Source organism: Tamandua tetradactyla, chromosome 6 (assembly GCF_023851605.1).
Source record: "Tamandua tetradactyla isolate mTamTet1 chromosome 6, mTamTet1.pri, whole genome shotgun sequence".
In the NCBI taxonomy this organism is placed as follows: Eukaryota; Metazoa; Chordata; class Mammalia; order Pilosa; family Myrmecophagidae; genus Tamandua; species Tamandua tetradactyla.
Genome location: NC_135332.1, coordinates 23,066,110 through 23,085,677, shown reverse-complemented (window position 1 = coordinate 23,085,677; position 19,568 = coordinate 23,066,110). Strand labels below are relative to the sequence as shown.

Sequence of the window (19,568 nt, the reverse complement as noted above, 5' to 3'; positions counted from 1 at the left end):
CCTTAAATTCATCCAAAATACTAAATGTCACAGCTGGAAATTCCAAACCCATTTAGTAAACACCCACACTCCACACTATCTACTACACAGATTATAGATCTGAGAAAAAGGAAATAGAACAACATTATTGGGAAAGAGGGAGTATACAAGAGGTACACATTCCAAGATACCCAAGACTGAGAGAAACCTAACTATTACTTCCTTCCAGTTTTAATCTTTCCCTTTAACTTGGGCAGTCTTGAGTTTTTTTGTTTGTTTGTTTGTTTTACATGGGCAGGCACCGGGAATCGAACCCGGGTCCTCTGGCATGGCAGACAAGCGTCCTTGCCTGCTGAGCCAACGTGGCCCGCCCAAGTCTTGAGTTTTGAGAGGCACAATCCCAAACCTTACAAACAAATTGTTCACAAGAACCTATTCCCTGATCATTTCCAGCAAGATATTATTTGTAACACACAACTCCATCTCTTCCCACCTTGAGTGGATGGGGCAACAATCATGACAGACTCTGCTACGTTTCCACAAATCATTGGTTTATTAGAAAGTTCTCTTCCCTCATTTTACAGCATATATATCTCTATCATATGTGATAAAGTTAAATACAGTCTGCAATGCTTGTAAGGATAGGTTATTTCATTTTTCCTTTTTTTTTTTTTTTTTTTTAAAGTTTTAAAATCACTATTCTGGGAGTTAAAGAAAACTGCCCCCAGGAAGGCAGATAGGCAGCCACGCATGGCTCAATCTATAAGCTAATGAGAAGCAGCACAGAAATGTTAATACTGTATTATTTAAATATTTACATGGGCTGAAAGCAAAGAAAAATGAGTCCCTTCTCTTCAAACAGATGATTTCCTTTTCCCAGTGCTAGTCATTTAAAAAGTGATATTTCTGAATCAGACGAAAAGCACTGAACTACATGTAGGGGGCTCAGTTAAGGGCATTATTTACCTAGCACTTGCTTCTCATAAACTCAAAAAATGTTTTCTTTTGGTAATATGAGAAGAAAGACAGGAACACAGAGCCCTGGCCCAGGTTAAGATTTTGTTTTTGCTGTCAGGTGACCACCCAACCAATTCTAGACACAGGAATTGGTAGGCAAATGCCAAAGAGGGAACTGCTAACTACACCCAAGGAGATGGGACCTGAAATGCAAAGCACCTTTGGGTCAGTGTATTAATTAGAGCTGATAACCTGGGGGGACTGTGGTGATAATTTCTCTGGTCAGTGTCATGGGAAGAAATTAAAAAAGGAACCTTTCAAATTAGGCTGGACTGAAGACATGGAAACAATGAAGCAAAATAATTTGAAGTGTCTATAAATGTGCTCACCTCCCAAAAAAGGAGGAAGAAAACTGTCCCGATTCTATTTTCCTCCAGTCTACTCCTTCAGTTTCTAGCCAACCCAAAAGGCACATTTAAAAAATTGTCAGAGGGGGCTAAGTATTAGGAAGGCAAATGGACTGCCTGGAATAAGGCACCCAGGAAACCCAGGGTCCTCCAGACAATCACTCTGAATCCCACTGCTTCTACAGAATAAAGCTCCTGAATCTCCCCCTCCTCCTGTGGGGTTCATCTTTTCTCTGTATAAAATAGCAAAGCAAATGAACATCTCTCTGACACCCCCAGCTGACTGCTGCCCATTAGCTCAAAAATCCCAGTGCTGGGGGCATCACTTACTGCAAACTACTTAACATTTGTCCCAGCAAAAAATGTTAAACAATGTTTCTTTTTTTTTTTAAACATTTTTATAGTTCATAACTTCAAAAAATACATGACCTTGATAAAATATACATGCTTAGTCATTTTTGCATCTAGCAGAAAACAAATGCTTTATTTTTTGTTTTCATTTTATAACCTTTAAAGTTTCTTAATTCAACTAGGGCAAACATATTTACACAAAGCCACCAGAACAAGGATCACTTAAAGAGCTGGATGTAAAAAATATTATTGCAGTATACTACAAATATGGAACCTTTTATATATGAGCTACAAAAAGCAGCATTTACGTTTAGAGTTCAGTGCAATTTTTTACATTAAAAAAAATCCTATAAATTAAGAAGGAAACATCAACATGACATAAGAAAAAATACCCTTCAGACACATGAGCTCCTCTCTGGGGAAGCACATGGTGACTCCATGTTCCACATAGCTTCTATTCATGATAGGATCTCCTTTTCTGGGATATGCAAATGCCTCTTTTGGGATGGGGACATGAGGACACAGTGCCAAACATGTGGCTCTCTGTATGGGAAGTGGATAGAATTACAGCCAGATTAACATCTGGTTCCAGATCAGACTCCCTTTCCACCTCACCTGGTGTAATTTCACCAAGAGACAGTCAAAGACACTGACCCAAAGCAGTGGTGCTTTCACCACCTGAGGACAGTTTGGCTTCCCTGTGGCACTGAGAAGGCAGGACCAGATGGGTCTGTAGCAAATGTTTTGGTGACTACCCGCTGGCCAGAGAAGAGGAAAATGTTTAAAAATTTATAGAAGGGAAGAGCAGAAGATAAAAAGTAGAGGGAGGGTGTATCTAAACTTGACAGTTTGGAGATGTTGCTGCAGAGCAGTGGGTAGTACTTACTGGTGTTTCCCAGCTTAGAAACATAGAAGAGGGATGGACAAACAGGAAAGGGGAAAGGAAGACAAACAAACAAAAAAAATTCCCTGATAGTAAACTCAAGCAAACCTCAAATCTAAAACCACCCCTGCAAGCCAAAACTCAATTCTTTGGCTGTCAAGACACTGCCCACTCCAGCTTCTACTTGCTGGTATTAATGGCTCAACACCCCCAAGCACCTTCCCCAGCCCTTTCTGCACTCCCATCACTCAATTCATGTGCCATGGCTAGGGGGGTGCTGTAGATCCTGACCTGAGAAGATGGGATGAAGCAGTGGGTGAAGGTGAAGGGCAGTGGCAGCTGCTGCAGCAGGTCGTGGGGCAAGTAAAGTTGGGTAGAGGGCAGCATGTGGGACAGGGTGGAACGTGAAGGGCCCAGGATGGATGGCTGAGGCAGGAATGATGTGGATTGGATGACTAGCGAGGAAGGTGGCAGGGTGGCCAGGGATGATTGAGTGAGTAAGGTGAGACAACGAAATCGGGGTCAGGTGGGGCTGGGGAATGTGATGTACTTGGGCAAGAGGCTGAGGATGAGGGTGGGGGTGAATGCCAATGGCAGCAGCGGCTGCTGCAGCATGATGTTGCAGTATGGCATGCTGAACAGTTGTGATGGAGGTGGCAGAGGCTGTGGCTGGCTGCTGAATGTGGATGGGCTGCAGGGCTGGAGTAGCTGGGGCCAGGGCAGCTGAGGCTGGAAAGGCCTTTACTTGCTTGGCCAGAAGCTGTTGCTGGATGTGCTGCTGTGCGGCCTGCTGGAGCTTACTATACTTCTCCATCTCCTCAGGAGTGAAGGTGATAGGCTGGCTCTCTAGAGGGGCCAGTGAGGCATCTTCAGCCCCATCTGTTGACTCAATGCTAGGATCCCCACTGGGAGGTGCATAATTGGGGAAGTGCTCAAGATCTGGAGCTATAGGTAGCAAGCTGGATTCCACAGGGCCTGGTTGACTGCTACTATCCAGGGACTCTAGAGTATCCCCATCACTGGGGTCAGGGAGGTAGTTATGGGAGATGGTTGGGTCCCCAGGATAACAGTCAGAGTGTGCTGGGGTACCCAGTGGAGCCACAGGGTGATCAGCAGTAGCTTCTTCAGACTTTGGCTCTTCTGGAGGGGGAGGGTCTGATAAGGGGCCAGCTGTTTCCTCTGAGGGGAATGGATACCCAAATTGGGCATCGCTACTCCCTGGGGGCCCCTCTTCCGTCTCTGACTGTTCTTGCTCTTCCCCCTTTTCTAAGCCAGACTCTTCACATTTCTTGGTGTTGGGCTTTCGGGTAGTTGGGAGTTTTCCTATCAGTGGAAGGACAGGCTTATTGCCAAGAGAAGGAGGGAGCTTGGGCCCAAAGTAACCTTGTGGTGGGTCCTTGAGTTTGAGTCCAGCTTTATTAGGGGTGGCCAGCACCTCCTCACTCACACTGAGTTTCCTTTCTACTTTCCTTGACTGGATTTTCTCTAGTAGCAGCTTGGCAGTAACGGAATTCTTGTCTTCAGGGCTGCATTCACCATCTGACCCCCTTCCTGTACCAGTGTTGCTGTTCTGGGAGGGTGGACCTGTCCCTTTACTGTCATCTCCTCTGCCATTTTCCTTCTTCCCAGGACCTTCTCCTCTGCTTGATCGGAAATAGTGGGGGGACTGGGAGCGATAGATCTTGGAGCGAATGAAGTCCCGACGACCAGAACGCCTCTCTTCAGGGCTCTCATGACCCCATGAGCCTTTCCTGGAGCTGGATCTCTGGGAAGGGCTCCTGGTGCTGCGGCTGCGGTCCCGGCTATAGCTCCGGCTTCGCTGCCAGCTGTGGGCTGTGGTGCTTCGACTTCTCCGTTTGCTCCGGCTGCGACTACAACTGCTGCTGCGGCTGCGGCCCCGAGATCTTGACCGCTCCCTGGAATGGCTCCGAGATCGGCTTCGGGACTGGCTGCAACTGAGGCTATAGTCATCATCAGAAGATGAGTATTTGTGACGTTTGGACCGGTGCTTGGAGCTGGCATAGTCTGAGTCATCAGAGTCATGGGAGCGCTTGGAGTGCCTTCGTGATCGCTCACTATAGTCACTGTAACTGTCATCAGAGTAACTGCGCTGTCTACTATAGCAGCTCTGATCTGAAGAAGCATCTGAGCTACTGGAGTAAGAACGTCGGGAGGAACGATGTGAGGAATGGCGCCGGCCAGAGAGTGAGCGACTACGGGAATGCTCACTGCCCGAGTCTTCCTCCTCCTCACTATACTGGGATGGAGACTTCTGGTGCTGCCTATGTGATGAGACCTCATCACTATCCTCATCTCCACTACTGGGTCGGCTTCGATGGCAGGATCGGCTGCTCCGTTTTGTGCCAGCTCTTCGCTGGCAGGATGAAGTTGGAGGTTCACCTTTGTGTTTCCTCCCACCATGATCTTGGGAGCTGCTGCCACCTCCGCTTTCATCCTTCTTGCCACTGTTACCCTCTTCAGTTGGGAGGGATCTTGGCTGGGAATCATCTTGAACTCGTCGCCGTCTCCTTGGTGGTGCAGGGCTGCCACTCCCAGGGGGTTCTGGTTTGGGGCCCCGTTCAGAGTCGGTAGGGGCTGATGACTTATTCTTCTTGTGTTTTCGTTTCTTGCGCTTCTTAGACTTCTCACCAGACTCTACCTTGCAGCTTTTCTCTTCTAGATCAGCCTTGTGTTTTCGTTTGTGTTTGCTGGATTTTTTGTGCTTCTTTTTCTTTTTATGTCGATGGGACTTCCCAGATCGTTCTTTCTTGCTTCTACCTGTGTCTTCTGTCTCTGAACCATGGCTGCCCCCAGGCTCCTGCTTGTTCAAGCTGCTACAGGCAGAACCTGAAGTGGGTGCATCCATTCTACCTGCTGAGGAATATACTATATTCTCTCCTTCCTCCTTGCTTTTATTTGGTTCCCCGGGACTAAGGCCTTGAAGATGGTCTTTTGAGGGGCCTCCTATATCCTTTGGTTTTTCTGTCCCTTTAGCTCTGGCATCTTTGTTCCTTGAAAGTTTAAAGTCAAAGTATAAAGGGTTACAACTGTATGAAATGGAGGGTTCTGCCTTGGTGAACATCAATAGTTCTGATGGCCACTGGAGGGCAGTGCTTTCATCTTTGCTCAAAACTGGGAAGAAGGGACCAGTAGGATGTTTTGGTCCCTCCTGGCTTTCCTTCCCTGCTGAGGTGGCCTGAGATGTTTCTTTAGAAGAATTAGATGCACACATAAGAATCTCTGAAGCCTTCTGACTCTCTAAGCTCTGCTCATTTATATCCCCTCCTAAGGCCTTCTTTATCTCACCTTTGCTTCCAGGACCTGTTGGCTCAGCTATACTGGTTTCCTTCTGCTGCTCGGAGATTTCACTAACGGTCTTTTCTGCTCCTTGGCTTGCTGCCACCTTGATGCAGCCTTTAGGCTTGGGAGAACTACTTTTTTTGCTTTCTAGGGCATTCTTTGAGTGTGCACTATTATCACCTTCCATTTGTTCACTGGCTCTCATAAAGAGTAGGAAGGGAAAATTAGGTTTTACTTTGCAGTGTGCTGGGGGGATGTAGTGGTAATATTCTGGTTCTGTAGCCCCAGCTCCTTCTTCTCGTTTCATTCTTTTTAACTTAGATAATGTTGAGGCAAGGGACCCTCCATCCTGAGGATCTTCATCCTCTTTTTTACCATCAAGGTTACCACTACCATCAGAGTCTCCAACCTTCTGCAGTCCTTGGTCAGAACCCTTCTCGTCAGCTTTTGTTCCATCTTCAGAAGTCCCTTCTTCTGCATGGTCTTTGAAAACTGATGCTATTGATTCGAGTTTGACAGGAGCCTTCTTGGCAAAGGAAAATGACACCCCCAATTTTTGCAATGGAGTACCCAAATTATTCTTAATGCCAAAGCTGATGCCTTGGGAGGCCAACCCAGGAGCCTGTGCTAGTCCTGTGGTATTAGTGACTTGTACTGCATTGAAAGGGCCTCCTTTGTCTGTGGAAAATTCAGATCCCAGGCCACAAGTAGCAGTGGGACCTGTGCCACTGATTGTAGCTGATTCATCCTTTTCATCATCTCCACCTTCTTCATCTACAGCCACTGTGGTTGGTCTGAACATGGGACCACTTCCAGGTGCACTATATGATGGTTTAGAAAAAGAAAACAACAGATTTAGAGGCATATTTCACACATCTTATACAATACCCATCTCTTATGTTTCATCATACATTACAGATAGGTCTCAAATACACTGAATGGCGGTCATTCTTTAGTCCTGTGCTACCAATGGAACATCTTCAATGGAGATTAAGCAATGTTTCACCCTGTTAACCTACCAAGATAAACTTCTAGGGCCAGCCAGTTTCTTCCTAAACTGTTTCAAACATAAAAATGAGGTTTATCTAGCAATTCAAATATCCCATCATTACCATTTGGTATAGCCAATCCCATTTTGTTTCTGATGTCATTTCTTATACCATCCTACCCTTCAATATGATACTTTTTGGGCATCAGTATCATGATCATGATGTTACCAAGCACTTTCTTAGCTTTGACACAGGAACACTGAGAAACGTCGATGCCAGTGTTTTAAACTGCCTGTCTTGCTTGAAATTTTTATAGCGCGTGGACTACAGAGGTATGTATCACTTCCTATGCAAACTGAAGAACTGAATAAGAATCAGGAGGAAGCCCTTCTATCAGAATCTTAGTTACTGGATGTCCTAAATTCAGGGACAAATATTGATGGATATTGTGATAACCCTCATAGACTTGTGCTATGAGAATGTGGGAAACAAATGTTTTTTTTGTTTGTGGATAGTGAGGGATATCTGTTATGGAACCTAGCCCATGGCAAAAAAACCCACAAATTGAGTAAAACAGGGATTCATTTTGATATTTTTCTTAGTTTTTGTCATGTTTTATCAGTAGTACTTACTATGGAGGCATACATATACTCTTAGGACAATGAAATACCTGATGACAGATCAAAAACTTATTTTTTTCTCCCAAGAGATTACTTGGTCATCTTTTAGTTGTTCATTTATAAAACTGAGAACTAAAAATCACCTCTGAAGAAAAATGTGTATAAAATATGTCCTGAACCAGAAAGATATATGGTATACTTTTTAAAGAGATACCCATGCAACCCCCACAAAGAATGTGTTTGCTACATAAAGAGCTGACAAAGAAGGAATCAGAATGGGTTTTTAAGCAGTTTAACTCAATATTAGAAATTGGAGGTTAATTTTGCCTCAAATCTTACACTACAGATGTTCTCTTCTTTCCTTTTTCCTCCAAAATACAACAAAATACAAGAGAAGCAAATGTAAGTAAAAGAACTCAGAAGACAAAATAATCTAGTTAAGTCCAGGAACTGGGGAACTCTGACCCCAACTTGGCTGTAAACTTTTTTTTTGTATGCTGTATGGCAGGGTCACATTTCATTATTTTTTCATGTGAGTAGCTTGTTATTGCAGCACCATTTGTTGAAATTTTTAGTTTGTTTTTTTTTTGCTTGTTTGTTTTTCTGGGAAGTGCATGGACCAGGAATTGAACCCGGGTCTCCCTCATGGCAGGCAAGAATTCTACCACTGAACTACCCTTGCATCCCCAGTGTAAACTTTTAAAAACCACAACCACAGCTTCTCATCTTGTTTTAACCAGTCCATTCCATTATTTCTGGTCAGCCAGTATAGACAAGCATGGGGATCAAAGTCTTTCTGGTTGAGGCACATAGCTCATGAAGACTCTAGCAGCTTCAAACACTCAAAGATTAGGAATTCTGCACTAGGTAGGATAAATTCCACCTGCAGCTAAATACCAGTCTCAAAATTATCATCAGCAAGAAATATGAAGGACCATTAAAAAGAACATTCAAGAAGTAGGAACTTACAAAGAAATAAACGGATGGAATTCTGTAGGTTTTAAAGTATTTGAATGTCAAATACTAACTGTATAGTGCTTAAAAGGCAGTTTCCAACATATGAATCTATGCTTTACCATTTTTAGGTATAAAACTGAATACTGTAATATATACATGCTTTTTTTACATAAGAGGACTGTTGGCGAATGGGAATAATAATAGTATGTACTGCATCATCTATTGAGCATCTTCTATGTGCTAAGGCACTCTTCCAAATACTTTAGATGCAGTAACTCATTCACCACTCACAATTTTAAGAACTGTTATTATCCCCATTGTTTATGTAAAGAAAATGATGCATAGAGAGCTTAGACAACTTGACTAAGGTCACACCAGGTAGGGTATGGCCTTAAAAGTACACACTTTTAACCAAGTACTCCAAGTATAGATACACTTTTAGCTTGAAGGAGGATCTATTAAAAATCTTAAGGATTATCATCACATATAGTTATCTCTGAGAGAAAATACCCTCACCATTCAGCTTGTTTTCTTTGCTCTGCCAACTCATGGAGCCGCCGAAGGGCTTTTTCCTGTTTCTTCTCATCCTTGCGGGATCTTGAAGAGACATTTCGAGCAAACTCCCTCTGCTTGAGATCTTTCAATCTCTGGAGTAACAGAAACAAAAGGAGGGTGATGATTTAGAGTAACTTGGGGATCCTGAAATCAAAACTTTTAGAATATTTATTCTCAACCAATTGTTATGGTGCTAGCATAGAATACATTGTTATAGTCTTTTATGGCAATTATAAACACAATGGCTGATTACTCTGGGCAAAATACTCAGAGTGTATCAGCATTCCTAATTAGGACAGCGTATCATTTGCTTTATTGGACAAAATAAAAAGATTTCAGAAGCAACAAGCAAATATTAGAACACTAGGAGGAAAGAAAAGGGACTATTTAACCACCTGCTCTTCTAGGATGCAAAACTAGACAAACAGAACATAGATAAATCTTAGTAACCCAGTCCAGAGAGCAGAAAGGGATTAGGCTAGTACAGAAAATTACCCAGGTGTAAGATCTTAAAAAGCAATGTACAGCTTACATGGGAAAGTTATTTGAATTAGAACTTATACAGAAAGCATACTTTTATTTCTCCACAAAAAGGCACTATTATTTTTTTTCAGCATGAACAGACTTTTCCTATTAAGCAAACCTAAGAGAAGTCTTCCAATGCTAGCATGTTCAGAGCTTACCAGTCTGACCACTTTCATCTGGTCAGTCTGCTGAAATTAAAGATTAATATGTACAGCTTTTCATTCCTTCATGTCCCTGAGAGGGAGGTCCAGGGAGGAGGAGGGAGACTAGAGATAAGTCAAAGAATTTGTTATTTGAAATCCAGATAACAGAATGGGTCTTTTCAGAAGCTAGTGTATAATTTTCCTCTTAAAAAAAAGGAAAGAAACAACAATAAACAGCGTCATGACACACTGGTGAGACTCCAGACATAATATCTATCTGCAATGAAGACAGAACTAAAATTATTTTCAACACACTAGATAATGTAAAAAACAAACAAAACAAAATATACGTACTAGCCTAAACTTTTAAAACAGCATTGGGAAAAGAGGAGTCTGACCCAATATAAAGTGGACATTGCTTTGTGGAAAGGCATGATGTTCAACAGACAGAGGAATTTTCTTACCTAATATTTATAAAAATGTGTTTTGAATTTTTACTGAATTGGGGGGGGAGGGTGGGAAGACACACACAAAAAAAGATATACAGCTAAAGACACTAGTAGAAAAACTCACTCTTGTGATCTGGGCTCCCAAATTAGAAGGATTTGCTTTCAATACATCAGCTGAAAATGTCACATCACAAAGAAAAAAAAGTAAAAAATAAAACAAGAGTGGAAGAGAAAAAAAAATAAAGCAGGCATTACTACACAAGCTCTCTTACTGAATCTGCAAAACTATTATATTGAACAATCTTGGACAAAGTAAAAGGGTTGGGGAGAAGGGAAGTACCCATACAACATGTATATGTGTACATACATACAGACTGACACAGTAATAACCCCACCCCTAATGGGACTCTCTTTCTTCCAGGAAAATGGTAACAGAATTTTGGAAAAGTTCTGGACCACGGCTGTCTAAAAGTGATCAATCTTGCATTTTTCATTTACCTTTATTTTGGGTAAGTTCAGCTGGCAATACTATTTCACTGAGGCTGACTGCCCAGAATTAAGATTTTTATAACACTGAGATGGAAGATAAACTATTTTAGTAAATATGAATTCCAATATCCTCCTTCGGAGGAGAATGGGGGAGAGGGAAATGGACTCCAGACTTATCATGCCATTACTTTAGGACATGTCATTTTTTCCTTAGTCTTTAAATCTCTATCCAAGATTTAAATAGTATATATGTTTTTCTCATATCTGCTGTCTTCTTTCTAGTCACCCCAATAAGAATGGAAAATATTCCCATACTCAGCAGAGAAGATTTTACTTTTCTTTTACACATATTTCACCACCTTAAGACGCATTTTGGTATCTCAAACTGTGCAACACTGTCCAGAAGAACAATCATTTTATCCAAGTCTGGGGTTACAAAGAGATCAGACTTTCCAATCATTCAGCAAACACTCGGGGTTTTCTTGAAGTTGAAAGGACAGGACCATGTGCACACCATCCTGAAGAAATCTTACCTCAATTTCCTACTACAGATATATAATTGGAGGGAGCGGTGTATGTGAGAAAATAGATACCAATAAAATAAATTCATACCACAAACCCCCTCTAGGAAAATTTATTATGGCAATGCATAGGGTGCAACAAACACTCCTGCACCACTTTTATAAACTCAATAGGCAAGTCTGGGGTCTCAAAAGAAAAACAAGGAATACCAGAACTTGAACCCAAATATCTCAGAGGAAGGGCTCAACAAACTTGCCCAAACCCAAAATGTATATGTGAAGTCTCTCTCAGATGACATTTTGGTGATAAAAATAAGAAGACATAAGTTAAAGGTTCATGCTATCTTTTACCTAGAATGGATGCCTAACTAAATTCCCCTGACAAAGTCTCTACTGACCTCTCTTAAGAATATAGTGCTTTTGGAACCATCATACCACCTTGCATATGCACTTCTATCAACCATCGTATTTTGTTCTCTGAATATAGTTATTTGCTTCAGAGTCAAAGACTTATGTTCAAATCCATTAATTATTAGTCAAGTGATCTTACCTCTCTGAGCTCATTTCCTCATTAAAAAGCAGGACTATCAGTACAGATTTACTAAGCTCTTAAAGCAGTCACATATACTCAGTAGTTGTAACTGTTACTTCTAACTTCTGAGACATTGAACTGTTTGTTTCTAACTTGGCTGTTCCCAGAAATTTTGGGTATTTATATGACACCTGAGACTCAGTCAGAGCACTGAAGCTATGAAAGTCGGCAGTATCCCATACTGCTCAAAAACTTGAAGCTCAAAAACTTGAAACTGCTAAAAAAGTTGAAAAAGCAATCAGACTTCGAGTAGACATATGAATCAAATTGATCTGGATAACTAAGGAAAATAAGAACACAGGGTAAAGGATGATACTGTCCATATTTTAAAACTTCAACTTCCGTGTGAGACCAAAGAGAGAGATTTATTTGGTGCAAAATTTTTATTTTGGATAGTGCATTTCCTAATTTAACTTGTATGGTCAGTTTAACTGAACACCATAAGTATATAGAATCTTGAATAGGGTGTGAGACTTTGTTGGTCTGTGTATATATTGTGATGGCCTGATTATCCCAGAGTAATTTGGGCAGTGAATAAAGAAGTATTTGCAGAGTCCCCTTGGGGGACCAGGGAGTAAGAAGGAAATATTCAATGTCCCCATTTGGAAATTTTCTGATATTCTCACAGATGGGATACAACCAAATCAATAGGCTGAACCTGCTATCTTGGGGTTAGCCCCTATGAAACTTATTTCTGCAAAGGATGGGATAAGCCTACTTAAAACTAGGCCTAAGAGTCACACCCAGAGAACCTCTTCTGTTGTTCAGATGTGGCCACACTCTCTAAGCCAACTTGGCAGGTGAACTCACTGCCCTCCCTCCTACATGGGACATGACACCTTGGAATATAGTAAATCTCTCTGGCAATGGGGGACAGAAACCCCGGGATGAGCTAGGACCTGGCATCAAAGGATTGAGAAAGCCTTCTTAACCAACGGGGGGAGGGGGGGGGGAGAAATGAGACAAAAGAAAGTTTCTGTGGCTAAGAGATTCCAAACAGAGTTGAGAGGTTATCCTGGAAATTATTCTTAAGCATTATATAGACATCCCTGTTAAGTTTGTGGTGTATTGGAGTGGTTGGAGGACCCAGAACATTGAGCTGTGTTCCATAGCCTTGATTCTTTAACAGAGGAGAATTTTTCAGTTGGTTTTTTGTTTCTTGCCCTGCCTGTATGGTGCCTTTTTCCCCTCACCCTTGGGAGGGTCTACTTAGGTATTACAGACCCCAGCTGGATTTTCCCAGATCAAACTGGCCTCCTGTTAGGAGGAATCACCTGCATCAGTTTTCCCTGAGGGTAAGACCCAGCAGTTTGAAAGATTTTCCTATGAAGTTCTCTGTGCTCTGTTGTTCTTATCCTGCCCAGTATGTGGCACTTGTCTGCCTGCAGGTCCCACCAGCATAAGATGAGACTCTCCCTGGATTCTGGGCGGGGGGGTTGCAGCCTGTTCAGCTGGTCCAGACTGGGGTATGCTGTGTGTCTGGTCACTGATGTGGCCCCAGGAGTTGTTCTGTACTGTTTCTGGTTATTAGTAGCTGTTCTGGAAGATAAACTAAATCCCACACCTGGCTAAGCCCATCTTGGCCCAGCCTTGATTCTTGAGGATGACTGTATAAAGATATAACTTTTATAATCTGACTGTGGGATTGTGAAAACCTTGTGTCTGATGCTCCTTTTATCTAGGGTATGGACAGATGAGTTAAAAAAAAAATGGATAAAAAATAAATAAATAATGGGGGGACAAAGGGTAAAATAAATTGGGTAGATGGAAATACCAGTGGTCAATGAGAGGGAGGAGTAAGGAGTATGAAACGTATGAGTTTTTTCTTTTTCTTTTTCTGGAGTGACACAAATGTTCTAAAAATGATCATGGTGAAGAATACACAACTATGTGATGATATTGTGAACTATTGATTGTACATCATGAATGGAATGTATGTGTGTGAACATTTTTCTATAAAAATATTTTTTAAAAATACAGAGTTACTCGATTAAATATCAAAATAAATGAAAGGGTGCACAGGTGGCTCAATGTTAGAATGTTCACCTTCCATGCAGGAGACCCGGGTTCAATTCTCAGACCATGTATCCCCCCACCCCCCCAAAAAAGAAAACCATTTAGTTAGTCACAACTGTTCAATACTGTTTTCCCTTTATGTGGGGCATGGATATGGTTTATCTTTGTAATCAACCAGCAAGTGCATGTAGGTGTGTACTTAAGCCTATAGAAGGTGTCTGGTAGATGACTGGTGAATAATTTGGTGTAAACACTGGATCTTTGAATTTTCCTAAACAAAGTTTTCTAACATTTGTAGGGAAGGATGATATGAAATATTTTCACATATCTGCTAGAGAGGAATTAAAAATACATGGTATTCCTACCTAACACTCTTAGGTAGACAGTAAGGAAGCTACATCCTTCAGAGAAACAAAAAGCCAAAAACTGCTTCAGCCCCTAATTTCAGGGCAGAGTTCAGCCAAATGGCAAAAAAAGATACTGAATCTTTTTTCTAACTGAAAAGTAATTTTTATATAGATACAAGGGCCTAACTCAAGAGTCTGGTTTTCCAAAGTTGCCTATTTTATTCCAAAGTCTACCTTTGCTTTCTGAAGAACTCATTAATTTATTTACTTTATACTGAAAACTTCTCAAGTAAAAACTTAGTAATAACATTTTAAGCCATGAGCACATTTTCAGCTGGAAAATATTTTAATTCAAGGGGGAAAAAAACAGGAGATTGAACCCCACAAAAATGAAAGTTTTTAAGATCTAATTTTCTTGAAAAAATGAATAGCCTATTTCTAAACAGGTACACATTTGCGGCATAGGACAGGGTCTAAAGCACTTGGTAGCAGGGGTTTCCATTAAACTTCTCAAAAGACTATTTGAGGAAAACCTTAGCAAAGGATCTAGCAGCTGAAATATCCATCTATATACTTGTAGCTCTTTGGGTTAAAGACCACTTAAAATTTAAATGACATTTCAGTTCTTAAAATCCAGCTAAGCAGTACTGTGTTAGCAGAAAAAAGTCTTTCTCTGGATACAAGTTCCCACTACATCACACAATTCTAAACAAGTCAAACTGAAGAAATGAGAATCTGATAAACTTGCAGAAAAAGATCATCTAGCACCCAACTAGATTTTTTAAGCATTGTGCCTTATTATGCCATGAAAACAAATGAACTATTGCAAACAACTTTGCAGAAAATCATCCTTAAAATGGTGCTCTAAAAGAATGGCTTCTTTCTATAGTGGGTGCAACTTTAACAAAGTTATTGCTTTGTCATAGGGGGGAGTGGCATGTTCCTGCTTAACGTAGTGTTTGAGCTGGGAATGAATGAGACAAAGATATTTTTGTACACAGTTTCCCTTAACAACAGAAGATATTAAGAGTCTGAGTCTAATAAAATACTTTTTTATCTGTTGGTGCTAGCCTACACTGCACTCCTGTATCAAATCTGTTAATAGTTCATACTTGATTGAGTACTATTTCCTAGGAATAAGTCTATTACTTTTCTCAAGCATTTTAAATCTATTATCTAACTACCTAATAAAAAACACTGTTCCCACATGAAAGAAATTTTGAACATCAGAAAGCAGGCAGAGTTTAAGGCAAACAGTATTTTCTATTGGCACTAAAAATCTTATGTTTTATATTTACTCAGCTCTGCAGAGAAAACCTGATTTTGTCTCTTCAGAGTCAAAAGAGAATCTTTCCTTCAACAGACAGCAACCCCACTTCCCCAGAACAAGGTTTGAGGCTTATTTTTCCTTGGTAATTAACCCTGCAATGTACACACCATTGTCTATGACACATAACAGATGCTCAATAAACATTTATCAAACTAGTTTCAGTTTTAAAACAAGTTGTTGGGAGAGGAATGTCAGGAGAGGAACACACATTTATGCATTATTTTCTGGTGATGAATGGAAATGGGAAATACAGTGAGTAAAGAAGAGGTGGTTGTTCCCACTTCCACCTCCTTTTCTGGCTAAATATAATTTGGCTTCCTCTGAACTCTCTTCTCTCTTATGCTAACATTCCCACTTACCATACTAATGTCATTAAATGTATATCAAATTAATTTGTTGTTAAAGTTACTGTGTCATAAAATTGCTATATTCAGGAATTCAGCAAAAAGCCTTAAAAGTATGGTATACTTTTTAATAGGACCAGATATACCCATTTTAAGGTGTTATTTATAATGTCCATTTCGCTCATACTAAATATATGAATAGTGATAATAAAAATATAATAAAAACATTTATACATACACATGTACCACCAAAATGTTAAGGCAGATATTATAAATTCTAAAATAATAGCTTTATGAGATATGTCATATATCATAAAACTCACCCTTTTACACTGTGCAAGTTAGTAGTTTTTAATATATTCACAGAGTTGTTCAGCCACACCATCTATTTTTAGAACATTTTCAGCACCCCATACAGAAACCCTGTACACACCCCATTTCTCCTTCTGCCTAGGCTCTGAAAACTACTAGTTCTACCTTCTATCCCTATAGATTTGCTTATGTTAGACTTTTAATATAAACGGAGTCACATGACTTGGGATCATTTGTGACTAGATTCTTTAACAGCATTATATATAGCATAATATTTTCAAGGTTTATGCATGTTGTAATATGCATCAATACATCATTCCTTTTTATAAGCAAATAATATACCATTGTATAGATATACCACATTTTATTTATTGTTTCAAGAGCTGATGGACATTGGGCTTGTTTTCACTTTTTTGGCTATGTGAATAATGCTATGAACAGCTTTTACAAGTTTTTCTGTGAATGTGTTTTCAATTTTCCTGAGTAAATGTTTAGGAGCGGAAATGCTGGGGTCATAAATAACTCTGCTTAACATTTTAAAGAACATGCAAACAACTTTACAGAATGGCTGCACTATTTTACAATCCTATTTGTAATGTGGAGTTCGAGTTTCTCCACATCCTCAACATTTGTTACTGTGCCTTATTTAGTCATCCTATTGAGTTGACATGGTATCCCTTCTAGTTTTGTGGATAATGAGTTTTAAGCATATCTATATAGCTCTCCAGATGCCTATCTGGAGACAGAGATTTGCTCTTTATGTAAAACTGAAGGAGCCAAATTGTTAAGAGCTGCTTAGGCCCAAAGCAAATGGAGCAGGAATATCCCAATCCAAAGCTCTCTTTTATTTAGCATTTTTACTCATGAACTTATCATTATTACTTAGGCGCCGTATACTTTGTAGACTCTAACAGAATACACAGTCCCATTCCAGAAGCTCGATCACAGTGCATTATGATGATGAGTGAAGTGTACAAGAGTTAAACAGGTTCAAAACTATGCAACATAAATAGGGTAGAATCATTTTTATTCACACTGAAATTATATGTCAGGCCAAAGAACCAGAATCAGACATACATAATAAGAGAATGCTTTGGAGCAGTTAGAAGAAAAAATCTGAGTTGAGGGCATGGTAGCCCATGACAAACTCTGGGACCTGTTCTGTAGCTGCTTACTGAAGTGTGCTCTGAAAATTACTGCTTTTTTTCTTCTTTTCTTTGTATATGTATGTTATATTTTACAATGAAAAAAGTTAAAAAAAAAAAACCTACGGGCACAGTAATATTAGATAAAATAAATTCCTGAAATCAAAAATTTGAAAATGTTTAGTAACAATAGGTCACTACTATAGCAAAGTTGATATTTGTAATAACTTTCTACTTGATATTTTAAGAACATACACAGTTTCGATAGTTAATCAAATGGTATTTAAGATACTGTTTAATATTTAGAGTTCAAGTAACTTTGATATCTGTAGTTACAGATTTTTTTCCTTACTTGCTTTAATTTTAAATCAGTTTATAAAACATTGAACAAACAAGCTTTATGATGATTACTTTTATTTTTTTACTATGCCTATGGATAAGCTAAGATATCTATTTTAGGTGTTTAATTATAAAAATATTTGTATCTTCATATTTTCCTGAGATAAGTAAAATATCCATTTTTGGTGGTTCTAAGTGTATTGTTTTCCTAAATAAATATAAATTAAAAAAAGAGAATGCAGGGTTCACATGCAACATTAGCTCCCAGAAGGTCTTTTCAGGGTTTTCCCTAAGTTACATAAGCAGACAGCTTCCCTGAGCAAATGCCAGTTTTTCCAAGGGTAACTAGGTTGTGACAGCTGGTAAAAGACATATATTACCAACAAAAGCAGAGCTGATGAGTATATGAGATTTAACACTGATATAATCCCTTGGTGAAAAGGCACAAAACATTCTCAATTTTTGGAAGATGGGATAGATGATGTCAATTCTTTTATTAGGAAAAAGACTTCCAAAGAAAATGGCATTCACAGTGGTACAAAGTACCATCGACCCTGAATTTTCTTCTCTCTGCCACAGGATATTAAAACAAAATAATAATATGCTCAAATTTTGAGATGTATTCCCCTATTCAAAAGTAAATGGACTGCATAAGTCAACAGTTTTGGCTTTTGTAGGTTTCAGGTTTTGTAGGTAAGTGAAGGTTCTCCAAACCAATTTCACATCTTTGCAATAATCACTTTATGGTTTTCTCAACATCGAGTAAACACCCAAAATATAGAATGTCTACGGAATATCTCCATGAGTATCTAATCTCAGTGGTCTCACATCTTAGAAGTGTCATTTTCTTTATATTTTGGTCCTATAACTGTATTCTCCCACCTTGCGTTTTTTATTTATACACTTCTGCATTTTCCCCCTACTGAATATCAAAATAGCACTGAAAAAGGAACCCAGTATGAACTTCTTCAAATCTACATTTAGCTTTCCAGATGTTCAATTAGTTTGGAAGTGCTTATTGTTCTGATGTCACATATATGAAAGCATAGAGAGGATTGAACACTGAAAAATATCTTGAGGCAAAAGTTCAAACAGTAAAAAGTGAAACTTCCATGTAGAAAATGACTATTCTAAACTTCAGTGAAGTCTTTGTGAAGTCCAAAGGTGATCATTATTTCAATCACCAAGAAATTTCTCAGAAAACACTTCAATTCAGAACCTCTTTCACTTTTTAAGTAACAAGTAACACTCTAAAATTTCTGTTCCTTAGTCATATATATATATATTACTGGTAATGAAATAGTCAATTAAGTGAGCAATGATGTTAAATAGCAGTTGTAACAGTTTAAACAAAGTTAACTAAAATCACGTAGAAATAGATTCTATTCTTTTTAATTTAGATAAAGAAGTCACTGGTAAACAAAAAAATTTAAAAAAAAGAGAAGTCACTGGTGGTTGTACAGACTTCATCTGTTTTAGCTCAGTAATTTAAAACCTGAGAAACTACTACTTTTATTCATAGCTAAAACAAACCTCATAACCTTGGTATTAAGTAAGCTTTCAATATTTCAGAAAATATAAAAAGTACGGGAGTTTTTACATTGAAGCTATTTTAGGAAAAAGAAGCAGTAGGCTGAAAGCTTCTTTCCCTGACCAAGTTAAAGTTAAAGGAATTTCTTGTAGCTGCTTTACAATACCAGATTTTGATGACTAGATCAGGTTACCACAACTGGTTCTGAAAGTGCAAGGAAGATGGTACCAACACTAATAGTAAGGAGGCAGCTTTACTATCTGCTCCTTCCCCACTGTCAGGTAGAAGCAATGAGAACCTGCGTAGGGAAGAAGGAAAGGTATAACAGGATGGGGTCACAAATCAACAGGTCTGGTGGGGTTGGGAGGAAACATAAACGAGCAACAAAGGTTGGTGTAAACTAAAAGATGGCTTGGAGACAACAGCTAACTGGAGAAGTTCATGACCTACCTCTTTAGGTGCAACTACTCAGTTTTGCCAATGCTGA

General features: G+C 39.5%; 1 protein-coding gene across 6 annotated transcripts in view; it reads right to left on the bottom strand.

Moving 5' to 3' along the window:
- Nucleotides 1-625: 625 nt before the first annotated feature.
- GPATCH8 (G-patch domain containing 8) overlaps nt 626-19,568 on the bottom strand; it is a 168,154-nt gene continuing 149,211 nt past the window's right edge. For all 6 annotated transcript variants that reach the window (XM_077164153.1, XM_077164157.1, XM_077164154.1 and 3 more), the window contains 2 exons: nt 8,960-9,090; nt 626-6,698 (listed from right to left, as the gene is read on the bottom strand). In XM_077164153.1, the coding sequence (XP_077020268.1) occupies nt 2,831-6,698; nt 8,960-9,090 (3,999 nt within the window). In that variant the 3' untranslated portion in view covers nt 626-2,830. The remainder of the gene's footprint in view (nt 6,699-8,959; nt 9,091-19,568) is intronic.